Source organism: Coregonus clupeaformis, chromosome 29 (assembly GCF_020615455.1).
Source record: "Coregonus clupeaformis isolate EN_2021a chromosome 29, ASM2061545v1, whole genome shotgun sequence".
NCBI lineage: Eukaryota > Metazoa > Chordata > Actinopteri > Salmoniformes > Salmonidae > Coregonus > Coregonus clupeaformis.
In genome coordinates this window covers 36,111,566-36,126,639 of record NC_059220.1, presented here as the reverse complement: position 1 = coordinate 36,126,639, position 15,074 = coordinate 36,111,566, and the positions used below count along the sequence as shown (strand labels likewise).

Genomic DNA, 15,074 nt, shown 5'->3' with positions numbered 1-15,074 from the left:
TTGTAATCTTCCTTTATAAAGGTTTCTGTGTGTGTGTCTGTAATCTTCCTTTATAAAAGGCTGTGTGTCTGTGGCCTTTATAAAAGGCTGTGTGTCTGTGGCCTTCATAAAAGGCTGTGTGTAGATGTCCTTTATAAAAGGCACTGGGTCTGTGTATAATTCATAAAGGGAGATGCAGAGTGAAAGTGATCACCTGGCTACTCAGGTTACTTAGCTACTCCCCTGCACTGCATCTCAATAGTCTGAAGTGGTCTCCTCTCCCCGTCTCCGCTCCTTCATCTGAAAATACAGACTTGATGAAAGCAACATGGATGATGTCTTTCAGGACATCTATTTCACCTGTCTGGTTCTTAGCCTAAACATCAGTGCAGATGGAGGAGAGAAGACAAGGACAAGGAAGCTGCTCTAGACTATTGAGATGCATCCCTGGTGCTGCTGTCAGTGGGTGAAGGGTGTCACCCAGCCTTTCCCTTACAGAAGCAGGGAGGATCATGAGGGCTAAAGGAGCAGAGATGCCGGGGAAGGACTGTGTCAAAGTGGCCGTACGCGTCAGACCCTTCAACAAGGTCAGTTGTGGACAGATCTGGGATGTTTTTAGTTGTTGTTGGGTTTAGCATTTCTCTCCTACTAATTTTTCAAGGACATGATCCATCATCAGATTATGTCATGCTATTATGCCAATCTGCACTGTGTTTTGTGTACTATGTGGTCCTCCACCAATACTATACCTGCTGCACTGGTGTGTCCCCTCCCCCGTCTCTCCCGTCCCCAGAGAGAGAGGGACGCGGGCAGCCACTGCATAATCTCAATGGCCTCCAGCACCATCACCATCCAGGACCCTCGTAACAGCCAGAGCCCACGCTCCTTCTGCTTTGACTACGCCTACTGGTCCCACAGCGGCTTCACCAGAGACCGCTCTGGCCTGTATGTACCTGAGGAGCCCGGAGGACGATACGCTGACCAGGTGAGGAGGGCGGAGGTGGAGAGGGGGAGAGGAGGAGAAGAGTCTTCTCTTGCCTGTACCTACCTGAGGAGCCCGGAGGATGATACTCTGAGGAGGGCAGGGCAGTAACTCTGTCTATTCACCCTCAGGGCAGTAACTCTGTCTGTCTCCCTCAGGGCAGTAACACTGTCTGTCCCCTCAGGGTAGTGTGTTCCAGGACCTGGGGGAGGGGATTCTGGAGAATGCCCTTCAAGGTTATAACGCCACCCTGCTAGCCTACGGGCAGACTGGATCAGGGAAGAGCTACTCCATGGTCGGGTACGGACCCAACAAGGGCCTGGTGCCCACCCTCTGTGACAGACTGTTTCAGGCCATCAGGGCCAACCAGGATAGCCGACAGTGCCAGGTGTGTAGGTCTGAAATGTGACTTCTGTAATGTATATATATATTTTTTGAATAAAATAACATATCTTTCCAAATAATCATAAAAAATGGACAGCATACAGTACATATAGACATACTGCACCAATAGACAACCACAACACAGGATAATTACAAAAACAAAACAAGAAGACAGAAGCAAATATCACAGCCAGAAATAATGTTCGATTTTAATAATTTTCAATGGGCTCCTCTGTTCCCCAAGGTCTTTTTCAGCATGTTGGAAATCTACAATGAACAGGTAAGTCTGGGCATGTCTCTGTCATGCCTGTTGAAAACTCGGAGTATTTGACATATACAGTACAGTTCACAGTTGACCTGTCCAGTTTTTGACCCCAAGCCCCTGCCCCCCTCCCCCTCCAGGTGGTTGACCTGTTGTCACGGGGGTCTCGGTCTCCGGGGGGACTGCGTGTCCGAGAGGAGCAGCAGAGAGGCTTCTATGTGGAGGGGCTTCGCAGGGTCCCCTGTGACAGCGCCCCACAGGTGCAACAGTTCAGTAAGAAAGTTACAGACGCACAAATATCATACCCCGCCTATAAAAGCTAACCTCTCCTGTTATTGTAATGGTGAGAGGATAGCATGTCTTGGGGGTATGATATTTCTGCGTCTGTAACTTTTTCACTCATCATTATTCACGATTCATTCAGGATTATCCGTAATCATGGTAGCGTTCACATTAATGTAGAAGTGTTTAGAAACATATTCTATTCTTATTTACAATAAAAGTGAATCCAAAAAGACACAATACATGATTTACCATTCATTTCTATTGGGCACAAAATGATCTGAACTACAACCAAAACAAACAGCAAATGCATCCAACAAATTTGTAGAGTCACAAGCTTGATGTAGTCATTGCATGCTATGAATATGGGACCAAATACTTAACTTTTTACTACTTTAATACACATAAGTGAATTTGTCCCAAAACCTTTGGTCCTGTAAAATAGGGGACTAGGTACAAAAAGTGCTGTAATTTAACGGTTCACCCGATATGGATGAGAATACCCTCAACTTAAAGCTGACAGTCACTTTAACCTCATAGTCATTGTATCATTTCAATGTCACTGTCCCAATACTTTTGGAGCTCACTGTAAATGTATCAATAAAAATTAAAATTTTCCCCTCAAAAAAGCTAGTTGATTTATTCCTATATATTTGGTAGGTGGAGCAGCTGATGGAGCAGGGGACGAGGATACGCACCACGGCCACCACACACATGAACGCCAACAGCAGCCGCTCACACATGCTCATCATCTTCCAGCTCAAACAGGTGAGTCACATTTCCCAGTCAACCCCTAATCCAGGGCTGCCCAACCCTCTTCCTCGTCCTGTGGGTTTTCAGTCCAACCCTAATTTAACACACCTGATTCTACTTATTAGCTTCTCAACAAGACCTTAACTAGCTGAATCAGATATGCTAAATATACATCATGTGTACATCTGTCCAATCCTTTCATATCAGTGGAGGCTGCTGACGGGAGGACAGCTCATAATAATGTCTGGAACAGAGCAAATGGAATGGCATCATTCCACTCATTCCGCTCTAGCCATTACAACGAGCCCATCCTCCCAAATTAAGGTGCCACCAACCTCCTGTGTTTCAGATGTACACAGGTGGCAAGGGGGGTAGGGGCGAAAGGGGTTGATTTGGGTGTTAGATATGGCCCTTGGTGTTCTTATTGTATCTCTGACCCTCTCCTGTCCCCCTGCAGATATTCTCTAAGGAGAGCATCACCAAGCAGTCTAACATCAACCTGGTGGACCTGGCTGGCAGCGAGAGACAGCGGGTGTCAGGCTCCGAGGCCGACCGGCTCAAAGAGGGCACAGCCATCAACCTCAGCCTCACCACCCTGGGCAACGTCATCAGGTCTGGGAGAGATCTGCCCTCCACACCAACATGTCACCAAAAACTCAGCGGCCCTTTCTATATTCATATTTTTTCTGTCCGATTATATTTTCGCCAGCTCTGCTTTTTGTATTCCTACTTGATACTCTCTTCTTCCTCTTCTCTCCCCTCCTCTCCTTCTTCCTCCTCCTCTCTCTGCAGTGCCCTGGCTGATGTAGCGGTAGGGAAGAAAGTAGTCCATATCCCATACAGAGACTCTGTCCTCACCAAGCTGCTGCAGTCTGCCCTGGGGGGGAACAGCCGTACTGTCATGGTAACCCTTTGTCTAATCTCTTAGAAAAAAAGGTGCTATCTAGAACCTAAACGGGTTCTTCAGCTGTCCCCATAGGATAGCCCTTTGGAGAACCCTTATTGGTTCCAAGTAGAACCCTTTTGGTTACAGGTTAAACCCCTTTTGGGTTCAGGTAAACCCCTTTTGGTTACAGGTAAAACCCCTTTTGGGTTCTACCTGGAATCAAAAATGGTTCTCCTATGGGGACAGTCGAAGAACCCATTTGGAACCCTTTTTTTCTAAGAGTGTACCATGCACCTCTAATAAAATATAAAGATTTGATTAATATCATATGATTAGCTATTTTTTTTTATCCCACAGTTTTGGCAAAAATGTGGTAATATTATGGTGGGTAAACTCACAAAAAGTGAGTTGGTCTTGAACTCTCTTACCATAAGCCCTGCCTGTCATAACTAAATCCCAGAATGCTCAGATTGCAGCTCTGAGTCCGGCTGATATCTGCTATGAAGAGTCTATCTCAACCCTGCGCTATGCTGAAAGGTACAGTAGGCCCAGCATTCCTTCTTTGTTAGAAGCTGTCCAACTTTGGTTATCTGATGATTCAATGGGTTATGTGTCTCTCCCTCACCTCTCTCCCACATCCACATCTCGCTCACCTCCCCCTCACCCCCTCTCCCCCTTACTACCCACGTAACCCACCGCTTTCTACTCCTCTGGTCCCCCCTCCAGGGCGAAGCGTATCCAGAACCGTGCGGTGGTGAACGAGAGTCCCACAGAGCGCCTGGTGAAGGAGCTGAAGGCGGAGAACGCCAGGTTGCTGCAGAGACTCAGCCGTCTGGGACAGGAGGGACGCAGGGCAGAGGACGAAACCAGTAGGCTGGAGATGGAGATAGGGGGGAGAGATGTCGAGGGCAGCATAGTAGGGACTTGGAGGGATAGCAGGAGGAGTGAGGGTAGAGGGAAGAGGAAGTGGGCAACAATGTTAGTATACTAATATGTAGCTGTATTTATGTTGCTGTTGCTGTGTCCAGAGGAACTGCGTCGGCTGTTGACCCATAACGAGCTGCAGATCAGAGCCATCCAGACACTCTGGGAACAACATCTACAGGAGGCCTTGAAGGACTGGGAGCAGCAGTACGCTACTATCACACAGGTACGCATGCACACACGCACGCCCCTCATATCTCCCCCTTCCTCACTCCCTCCCTCTCTCTCTCTCTCTCTCTCTCTCTCTCTCTCAGGAGCGGAGGATGATGCAGATGCATCCGTACATCCTGAACATCAACGAGGATACTCAGCTGTCAGGGGTGGTCAAGCTCTTCATCCAGGAGGGTGAGTGTCTCCTCTGCCCCAGACTACAGCTCTACGATCAAATTACCATACACACACTCAATCAAGACCTTGGGAATTGTGTGTATATGTGTGTTTTATAGGTGAGTGGGATATAGGGCTCTCTGACTCTTCACCCAGGTCTATCTCAGTCAGGGGCCTAGGGTGAGTATGACACAAAAAAATAGGATTTTGAAAATGTGCAAATTGGCTTTGAATTCATCACACTTTTTTTTTATCAAGTACAAAACCTGAATAAATGCAGACTGCGTTTCAGACAGGTGCTGCTTTGTTTGTTTCATTTATGACATCAATAAAGGGGGCATTCTGGGATTGGTACATACATTTTATAAATAGTTTAAAAAAAAGAAAATAAAGAAGGTCTCTAATAAATCCTTTCACCACCTCAGGATCCAGGAGCGTCATGCTGTGTTCATTAACGTCCAGCGAAGGGTGTACCTGACCCCACTGGCCGGGTCAAAGGTCATTGTCAACGGAACACCCATCTCCCAGAAGACCGAGCTGCAGCACCTGGTGCGTCTCCATGGAAACAAACTATTGCGGCCATTTTGAAACAGGCCCCTCTGTGGAACTATAGGACAGTGGCTTTATTTCAGCGTAGTTCAGACATAAAGTCGCAACATGGTCAAAACTGATGAGCAAGAACATGAGCATGAGTTCTTCATATGGGCTTAAGGTCAGTGATAAGGGTTAGGGGTAAGGGTAAAGGTTAGGGGTTAAAATAACATTAATGGCTAATAATAATCACCATAGTTAGTCTCCCATCCTCTCTAGCATGACCAGATTGTGATGACCCCCACTGCCCCTATCCTATGCACTATGCCCTCGGAAGTGGACAATGGTTTTAGTCCTTGACTCCTACCCTCATATCAACCCGTCCTCTGCCCCCTCGCCTCTAGGACCGACTCATCCTGGGTTCTAACAGCACCTACCTGTTCATTGGCTACCCGTCTGAGAGGGGCGGGGACGACTGGAGTCGCTACGACTACGACTACTTCCAGTCTGAACTGGCAGCCGCTGAGGGCATTCACCTCCACTCACTGTGTGAGGAGCAGACACAGGGTAGGAGAGACGAAGATGGAGGGAGGGAGAGAGAGAGAGGATGAGAGAGACAGAGTGAGAGAGAGAGAAAGAGAGAGAGGGAGGGAGTGTGTGTGTGGGTGTGCATGTATGTGACACAGGTAAAAAGAGAGAGAATCTGTTTTAGAGAGCAAAAGCGTGTGTAAGAGAGTGGCAGAGAGATACGGGGGGAGAAGTATCAGTCTCCTAGAGAGAGAGCTACTGTGTGCGAGAGGGAAAGAGACTACCTACAGGTATTAGTGTGGGGTGGCAGGTAGCTTAGTGGTTTAGAGCGTTGTGCCAGTAACCAAAAGGTCGCTGGTTCTAATCCCCAAGCCGACTAGGTGAAAAATCTGTCGATGTGCCCTTGAGCAAGGCACTTAACCCTAATTGCTCCTGTAAGTCGCTCTGGATAAGAGCGTCTGCTAAATTACTTTAAAATGTGAATGTAAAAATGTAGTGTCTCACACAGAGAAGTTGATGAGGTGTGTATCTCCTCTGTCTCCCCCTGTAGGTGACTCCAGTGCAGTCCCCAGTCAGACTGACCCTAGTCTCCTGGCTGTGTTCTATGACTACATCAAACTGATGCCCATGGTGGCTGAGGCCAACCAGATGAGCCAGGAGCTACACAAGGTATCCCTTTAAAGGGATATTTCAGGATTTCATCTACTTATTCAGAGTCAGATTAACTTGTGGATACCATTTTTATATCTCTGCGTGCAGTTTGAAGGAAGTTGCTAACTAGCGTTAGCGCAATTGCTAACTAGCGCAGTTACCAAGTCTATGGTGCTAAGCATGCTAGTAAAAACCAAAGACGTCCAGTCATTGTGCTAACGCTAGTTAGTATTGGCTCGTGAAACTACCTCTAACTTCCTTCATACTGGATGCAGAGACATAAAAATGGTATCCATGAGTTCATCTGACTCTGGGGAAGTAGATAAATGGACCAAATATTGAAATATCACTTTAATCTTGATGGGTTTAACCTACATTCTGTTTTAGATTTCCCCATCAGGCATGATTTACATGTTAATGCGGCAATTTCATCCTGAGATTTACATCATTAGATCATAACCTCCCCTAAAACCATAATGATCATTACGTCCCCATCATTCTCAACATCCCTAAAACCAAAGTCCCTTGTGTTTGTGAGAAAAATTACATTTAATGGTATTTTGACTAAATTTCTAAGTTTCGTAGTGTTATGCCCTGGATTTCAGTTAGTATTGACTACTGGATGTAATCTGGGTAACGCAATACCATTACATGAATGATGTAATCTAATTATGTGTCCAGGGGGTGGAGTTTAAGCTGGAGATTAAGAACTTGGCGTTATCAGACTCTAAAGGTCATGACTTGGAGAAGGACATCACTGTCAGAGTGACATCACTGGAAAACAAACAGGTGGGGAGACCACGCTGTCAATCATGCCTCCTGAATATTGTCATACTAGATGACTCTAATATCTCTACATGGAACATAATTTAACCCATTTAGCTGTGAACACTATCAAGCCCTAAATTACTGCAAGATCCACTTGTGGTTTTCTTCCAAAGCCATATTTGATTATAATCTGTGAATATAGTGTATGTAGGATACAGTGCCTTCGGAAAGTATTCAGACCCCTTGACTTTTTCCACATTTTGTTATGTTACAGCCTTATTCTAAAATGGATTAAATGGTATTTTTTCCTCATCAATCTACACACAATACCCCATAGTGACAAAGCCAAAACAGGTTTTTAGAAATGTGTGTGTGTGTGTATGTCTACCAAGTGCAGAGTAAGGTCTAGTGTGCTATACTCCTGCCTCTGGAATTCACTTTTGAGATTCATACTGTCTGTTGGTGCTGTCAGTCACTCCTGGACTGGCTTAGAGACACAGTCTCATATCTTTTTCAAATGTGCATGACAATATTGTTTATAGTCAGACTGATACAAGGAAACAAATGTCCTTAGCAAAGATTGTCAAATTTGAAAGTGAAAATATAAATGTTAAACTTTTAATTGAACTTTAACTCAATAGTCTTGGGAGACTACAGTCAAAAACAAGGAACTCCAAGGATCTCAAAAAACTTAAACAACATACAACATACTTATTTATTCACGAAGGCTCTCTGAATAAGTCGCTGAATTAGTTTTGGGAAAGATAATGTTATTTTGGTCAAGGGATTTTGTAACTGTCACTGATGTACAGTGCAATTGGAAAGTATTCATACCCCTTAACCTTTTCCACATAATGTTACAGCCTTATTCTAAAATGGATTAAATTGTTTTTCCCCCCTCATCAATCTACACACAATACACCATAATGACAAAGCAAAAACAGATCAAAAATTTATATTTAAAAAAAACTGAAATATCACATTTCCATAAGTATTCAGACCCTTTACTCAGTACTTTGTTGATGCACCTTTGGCAGCAATTACAGCCTCGAGTCTTCTTGGGTATGATTCTACAAGCTTGGCACACCTGTATTTGGGGAGTTTCTCCCATTCTTCTCTGCAGATCCTCTCAAGCTCTGTCAGGTTGGATGGGGAGCGTTGCTACACAGCTATTTTCAGGTCTCACCAGAGATGTTCGATCAGGTTCAAGTCCGGGCACTGGCTGGGGCACTCAAGGACATTCAGAGACTTGTCCCGAAGCCACTCCTGCATTGTCTTGGCTGTGTGCTTAGGGTCGTTGTCCTGTTGGAAGGTGAACCTTCACCTCAGTCTGAGGTCCTGAGCACTCTGGAGCAACATTTTTTATTTAAGCAATTTTAGAATAAGGCTGCAATGAAACAAAATGTGGAAAAAGGGAAGAGGTCTGAATACTTTCCGAATGCACTGTATGTATCGCTTCATACTGCTGAGTTCAGTGTCAGGTGTGTGTGTAACTCAGGTGAGTGTGTTGTCCTCTCCCCACAGGTGTGGCTCTGGTCCAAGGCCAAGTTTGTGAACCGTAAGTTCCTGATGGAGGAGCTGTATCAGCAGCACCATATGGAGCAGAAGAGAGAGGGGGCGGCCAGGGCGCCCATGCCCAGAGACAGAGACCCTTTTTGGGATCCGCTGGAGCCCCTGCTCCTGGGCAGCGCCCACCTCTGGCTGCAGTCTCTGGCTTTCCGTATTGCACTGGAGGAACAGCTGGAGGTACTGTGCTGCTGGGTTGACTGTGTGTGTGTGTGTGTGTGTGTGTGTGTGTGTGTGTGTTGTTCTATCTCATCCTTCTCTGTGTTTCCAGGTATTGGGGTCAGAGGGCACTGAGGAGGCTATACTGCAGGCCCAGCTTCTCCCATGCAGCCCCACAGGACTGTGGGTAACATTACATTACAGAAGAATGGGAGGCAGACACTTTACCGGGTTGTGTTCAGTACGGACGGAGAAAACGTTTTGAAACTGAACTTGTCCAATTAGAACACAGATCTTCATTTTTATTTTGCTACGGTGTGCCCTACTGAACACAACCCAGATTTAAATAATTGCAGTTTAGAATAACATGAAGAAGAACATGAATGGTTGGCTATTTGAATCAGGGGTGTTAGATACTTTATGTAGCCAGTGGCCATATGTGTCAAACATCTCAGAGTGCTGATCCAGGATCAGGTCCCTGTCCATGTAATGTTATTCATTGTGATCTAAAAGGCAAAACTGATCCTAAAACAGCACTCTGAGAGGTTTGATACATACGGCCCCTGGCCCTCCTGTGTCCAGGACTCTGGGGGAAGATGACATCCTGATCGACCCCTCTGAGCTACTGGGGAGACGGCTGGACTTCCAGCTGGTCCTGGATCAGTGCTGTGGCCTGCGCTGGGTCAAACAGGCCAGGAACAGGGGAGTTCAGATAGGGTGAGTGGGCTAAAGGTGTGGGCTAGAGGTTTGGGGGTAGTATTTGTTCTTTAGTATTTATAAGTATTGGTTCTTAATTGACTTGCCTAGATAAATGAAGGTTAAATGAAAATTAAATGAATTAAGTAGTAAAGGAGACCAGTGAGTGGGGTGATCAGGGAGGAGGGCTGCAGATCAGGTGAGGAGTACATTGGCCTATACGGCTGGAGCCTCCCACCCCCACCCCACGATCTGAAGTTCACAGACCTGCCCTCCTCTAATGCCATTATGACCAACCAATCAAAACGTCTCCAGCCAGTGTTCTGCTCACTCTATCTCTATGGGGCTGACTGACGTCACGTTTCCCCTGCCAGGTTCAGGATGTTCGACAGTGCCCAGCCCCTCTACACTCCGGCCGTGTGGCACAATGTCAACCCCCTGCTGGACCAGCGGGTCCACTTCACCTCTCTGCACACCTCCCAGGGCCTGCTGGAACACCTGCAGACCAGCGCCCTGGTGCTGGAGCTCTGGGGCCTACAGGGTAAGTAAGCGTGGGACTCGCCTACAAACCTGTGCCCAGGATAGTAACAGTAAACCTGGGACTTGCTTACAAACCTGGGCCCAGTAAGGGTAAGCCTGGGACTCGCCTACAAACCTGGGCCCAGGATAGTAAGGGTAAGCCTGGGACTTGCCTGCTTGGAACTCGTACTGTATTCATACTGTATGCATGTGTAAAGGACGTCATGCTGCTTGCTTAGCGAGTACCCCTTCCTCCTGATTCGGCTCATACCGAGGATTGAACGCAGGACCTCTGCCCTCCTGAAGCGTCTTACCCAGTCACGCCACCGAAAAGCTAGCTATTCCGCAGCGCAAGTGGAGATACTTCAGGCTGAGGAGTGAGTTTCACAGATCCCCATCTGCTACACATGCATGTACACCGGGGTAACGCTTGATACTTTCCTGTCCAGAGGGATGTAGAGACCTGGTGTCGTCTTTGGAGGGAGTGAGGATGACTCCAGAGGGATGCTTCATCATCGACCAGGCTGGACCACCTGACACAGCTACTGTGAGTCTACATCAGACATCTGTACTAGACTCAGAGATTTTGAATTTGTCATATTTGTAGGACAGGCTTATAGATTTACATGAGACCTCAAAGGGTTAAATAGTATGTGTATCCACTATAATGTGTGTGTGTGTGTTGCAGACCGTGGACCCTGGCTCAGAGCTGAGCTGCTCTCTGAGGGCCCTACAGCAGGATGTGGAGGAACTGAGGAACACTAACGCTGCACTGAAGACAGAGAACAACACACTGAGGGATCAGCTCAATACAACTAGGACCGGTCAGACAGACACACACACACACGCGCAAGCAAGCACACACACACTAAACAACTGAACTGTCAAGTTCTCTCTCTCACTCTCTCTCTCACAAACAAACACACACACACACACCACTCACTCTCTCCCCTCCTCTGTGTAGGAGCAGAGTGTGGTCGTGGTCGGTCAGAGAGGCAAGGCAGCAGTCTGAGGCCCAGCTGTGATGCAGAGTTCGCCCGCGCCCTGAAGGTCTTCTACCACAGCATGACCTCTGTCAGGGTTCAACTGCAGCGCCTGCGCAGGCACAGGCCTAGTGTATGTATCAATCAATCAATCAATCAATCTACCTGCCTACTTATTGACTGACTGATCTAAGGTTTGTGTGTGTGTATGTGTGTGTTTCTGTGTGTGTGTGTGTGTGTGTGTGTGTGTGTGTGTGTGTGTGTGTGTTCCAGGAGGAGTCAGATCTCTTGGGTCTCAGGCTGTTTGTGGATGAGCAGGGTGGTCTGCTGCGTGATTTCTCAGAGCTGCTGGAGCAGAGCGTCTCCTCTCTCAAACAGGATGTGGCAGCCATTGTACGACGCAAACGGGAACGCTCAGGAATCTGGTCCTGATTCCCATTCTCGTCTAGTCCTGAACGGAAAACTGTAACTCCCCCATCCACTTAATCAAACTAATGTAATGCCCAATCCCAAATTGACCCCTGGCCACAACCTCTAGGGCCAGGGCACTTCATGTAGATATGAAAGGATTTGATAGGTAAAAACATGCTGTACTTCCACCTTGCTGGATGATTGGCTAGGTGGGAGTTTCAACATATTGCTTTCATCTTTTCAATCCCTTCAGATTTACACAAGTGCCAAGTAGGACAGGGTCAGTTAGGTTTTCCATCCTGCCTTGTTTTATCGTCAACAAGTTGGGATTATATATTAAACGCTAATGCTAACAACACTAATGTGGTGTAAATAGTGTTTGTGTGTTTACACTCCATTTCATCTTGACTTTGTTGTATTACTAGAAATACAGGTGTTTCACTGCAGAGATCAACTGTGACAATTCTGGGCCCGTATTCATAAAGCGTCTCAGAGTAGGAGTGCTGATCTAGAATCAGGTCCCCCGTCTATATAATTATGATCTAAAGGGGGAAGCTGGTCCTAGGTCAGTACTCCTACTCTGAGATGCTTTTAGGATACGTGCCCTGATCAACATCTGAGAGGTTCTTTATTTCAGTTTTGAAAACAATTGAAATGAATACAGACAATCAATCAATTTCAATGTAATAATTAGAAATATCTTTATTGATACAAAATTAAAATGGAAAAAATCATGATAATAATTTACCAAAAATAAAGTCATTCATATTTTACTCAATTGCTATATACAGTCAAAATGATTGAATTGTTGAAGCATCAATCACATTATCATAGAGGTGATTATCATGTCATATAGAATATGTTGTGACTCTATTGGCACATGTTTATGTTACATGTTGTATTTTAATAAATGTTGTACGTGAAAAGTGCTAGGTTAGCACTTTGATACCTTACTGTACAGTATTAGAACTTATCCAAGTGTGCTCAAGACATCATCTATTGGGGTTATTTTGAATGATGACTCTACACATTTTTTGGATGCATTAGCTGTTTGCTTTGGTTGTGTTTCAGATGATTTTGTGCCCAATAGAAGTGAATGGTAAATAATGTATTGTGTCATTTTGGAGTCACTTTTATTGTCATTATTGTAAAGAAAAATAGAATATGTTTCTAAACACTTCTACATGAATGTGGATGTTACCACGATTACGGATAATCCTTTAATGATAAGTGAATAATGATAAGTGAGAAAGTTATAGACACACAAATATCATACACCCCCCAAAATGCTAACCTCTCCCCTGTTATTGTAATAGTGAGAGGTTAGCATGTCTTGGGGGCAGTGGCGGCTCCTGAAAAAATTCTCAGGGGGGGCAATTTTTCTGATGATTTAGGTGACCTACACACATTTTTAAAAAGATATGTCCAGCAACAACATGAAGACAGGGGCAGCATATAAGTCAATACCAGAAGCATTTATTGACTGATCTCAAAAGTGTTGGCTTACAAAAGCAAAATAAGTTATCACAGTAAAAATAATCAAGGGTGTTCTTTCACATTCCTCAACACTGCATAAACAATATGCATTTCCATAAACAAATGAAATATCAGCTGAAAATACAGCATCTTGGTATTTGTTCAGATTGCAGGATCAACAAGAGCTTTTACCACATTTTTTGATATTGTTTAATCTTACCTTATGGCCTGCACTTGCTTGTGAAGCTGTCGAGGGCACGTTTGATAAACACAGCATCGATGTCCTTCTTCTGTAGCTTCTGGTACAGAATGTCGACGTGGGGCATGATTTTGTGAAAAAGCCGCAGGAAAAAAATTAAATCTTCATCATGTAGTATCCTCACGTAGCCAGCTGCCTCTCTCAAGGTGTGCTGGTCAAATGAACCCAATGAACCCGTCCGGATGGCTTCAAAACATTCTATGAGGTCGTCTCGATTCTCGTAGACAGTGTTCACGACTCTGCTGTTGCTAACCTCATCGTTGTGGCGGCGGACAGCTAGCCTGTATCCCTCATCCAGTTGAGTGGCAATATTCACTCTCCCAAAAGCAGACAATCTCAAACAGCTATCCATGTGGGTCTTTGACAGCTCATGTTTCTTAATCTTTTCTGAAAGATGGTGCATGTCCGTTACTGCCTTGCCGCCTTCAGGGTGAAAGAGTAGTTTCTTAGTTACGTTCATCGTTACGTTACGTATGACGAAAGCGTAAGTGCAAGCCCTCAGAAACCCATAGAGATTGTATTGAAAGCTCAGATATTTGAAAAAAAAATATTTTACATTAGAGGCTATGAGAGACTTCTGGGCGATTTTCAACCTGACTGAAATCGCCCCAAAACGGGCGGGGACATTTGAAGCACGACTTTAGCATGATTGGACATTTATTGGCAGATCAGGCGTCTAGATTAGAACACTGAACTACTGTTGCCGTGATATAATTGATTAGAAAAAAAATCCCTTCCTTTTCCCGTTTGGCAGTGCGTCGCCCATATCGCCCTAATGAACACACCGCCCCTGCTTGGGGGTATGATATCTGTGCATCTGTAACTTTCGCAATTTCCAAACGCCTGAAGGTACCACGTTCATCCGTACAAACAATAGTACGCACGTATAAACACCATGGGACCATGCAGCCGTCATTCCGCTCAGGAAGGAGACGCGTTCTGTCTCCTAGAGATGAACGTACTTTGGTGCGAAAATCAATCCCAGAACAACAGCAAAGGACCTTGTGAAGATGCTGGAGGAAACAGGTACAAAATAATCTATATCCACAGTAAAACAAGTCCTTTATCGACATAACCTGAAAGGCCACTCAGCAAGGAAAAAGCCACTGCTCCAAAACCACCATAAAAAAGCCAGACTACGGTTTGCAACTGCACATGGGAACAAACATCATACTTTTTGGAGAAGTGACCTCTGGTCTGATGAAACAAAAATATAATTGTTTGCCCATAATGACCATCGTTATGTTTGGAGGAAAAAGGGGGTCACTTGCAAGCCGAAGAACACCATCCCAACCGTGAAGCATAGGGTTGGCAGCATCATGCTGTGGGGGTGCTTTGCTGCAGGAGGGACTGGTGCACTTCACAAAATAGATGGCATCATGAGGAAGGAAAATTATGTGGATATATTGAAGCAACATCTCAAGACATCAGTCAGGAAGTTAAAGCTTGGTCGCAAATGGGTCTTCCAAATGGACAATGACTCCAAGCATACTTCCAAAGTTGTGGAAAAATGGTTTAAGGACAACAAAGTCAAGCTATTGGAGTGGCCATCACAAAGCCCTGACCTCAATCCTATAGAAAATTTGTGGGCAGAAATGAAAAAGCGTGCGCGAGCAAGGAGGCCTACAAACCTGACTCAGTTACACCAACTCTGTCAGGAGGAATGGGCCAAAATTCACCCAACTTAT

The 15,074-nt window shown here is 45.4% G+C and overlaps 1 protein-coding gene across 1 annotated transcript; it reads left to right on the top strand.

The window, feature by feature from the left end:
• Nucleotides 1–491: 491 nt before the first annotated feature.
• kif28 (kinesin family member 28) lies at nt 492–10,287 on the top strand. Its single transcript, XM_041854412.1, has 21 exons — nt 492–566; nt 773–964; nt 1,146–1,349; nt 1,590–1,625; nt 1,748–1,867; nt 2,550–2,657; nt 3,100–3,254; nt 3,435–3,546; nt 3,998–4,065; nt 4,255–4,397; nt 4,557–4,678; nt 4,767–4,857; nt 4,959–5,019; nt 5,265–5,388; nt 5,775–5,919; nt 6,449–6,567; nt 7,231–7,338; nt 8,842–9,063; nt 9,155–9,225; nt 9,625–9,759; nt 10,113–10,287. The coding sequence occupies exons 1-21, from the start codon at nt 492–494 to the stop codon at nt 10,285–10,287; spliced, it is 2,586 nt and encodes an 861-aa protein (XP_041710346.1).
• Nucleotides 10,288–15,074: the final 4,787 nt, after the last annotated feature.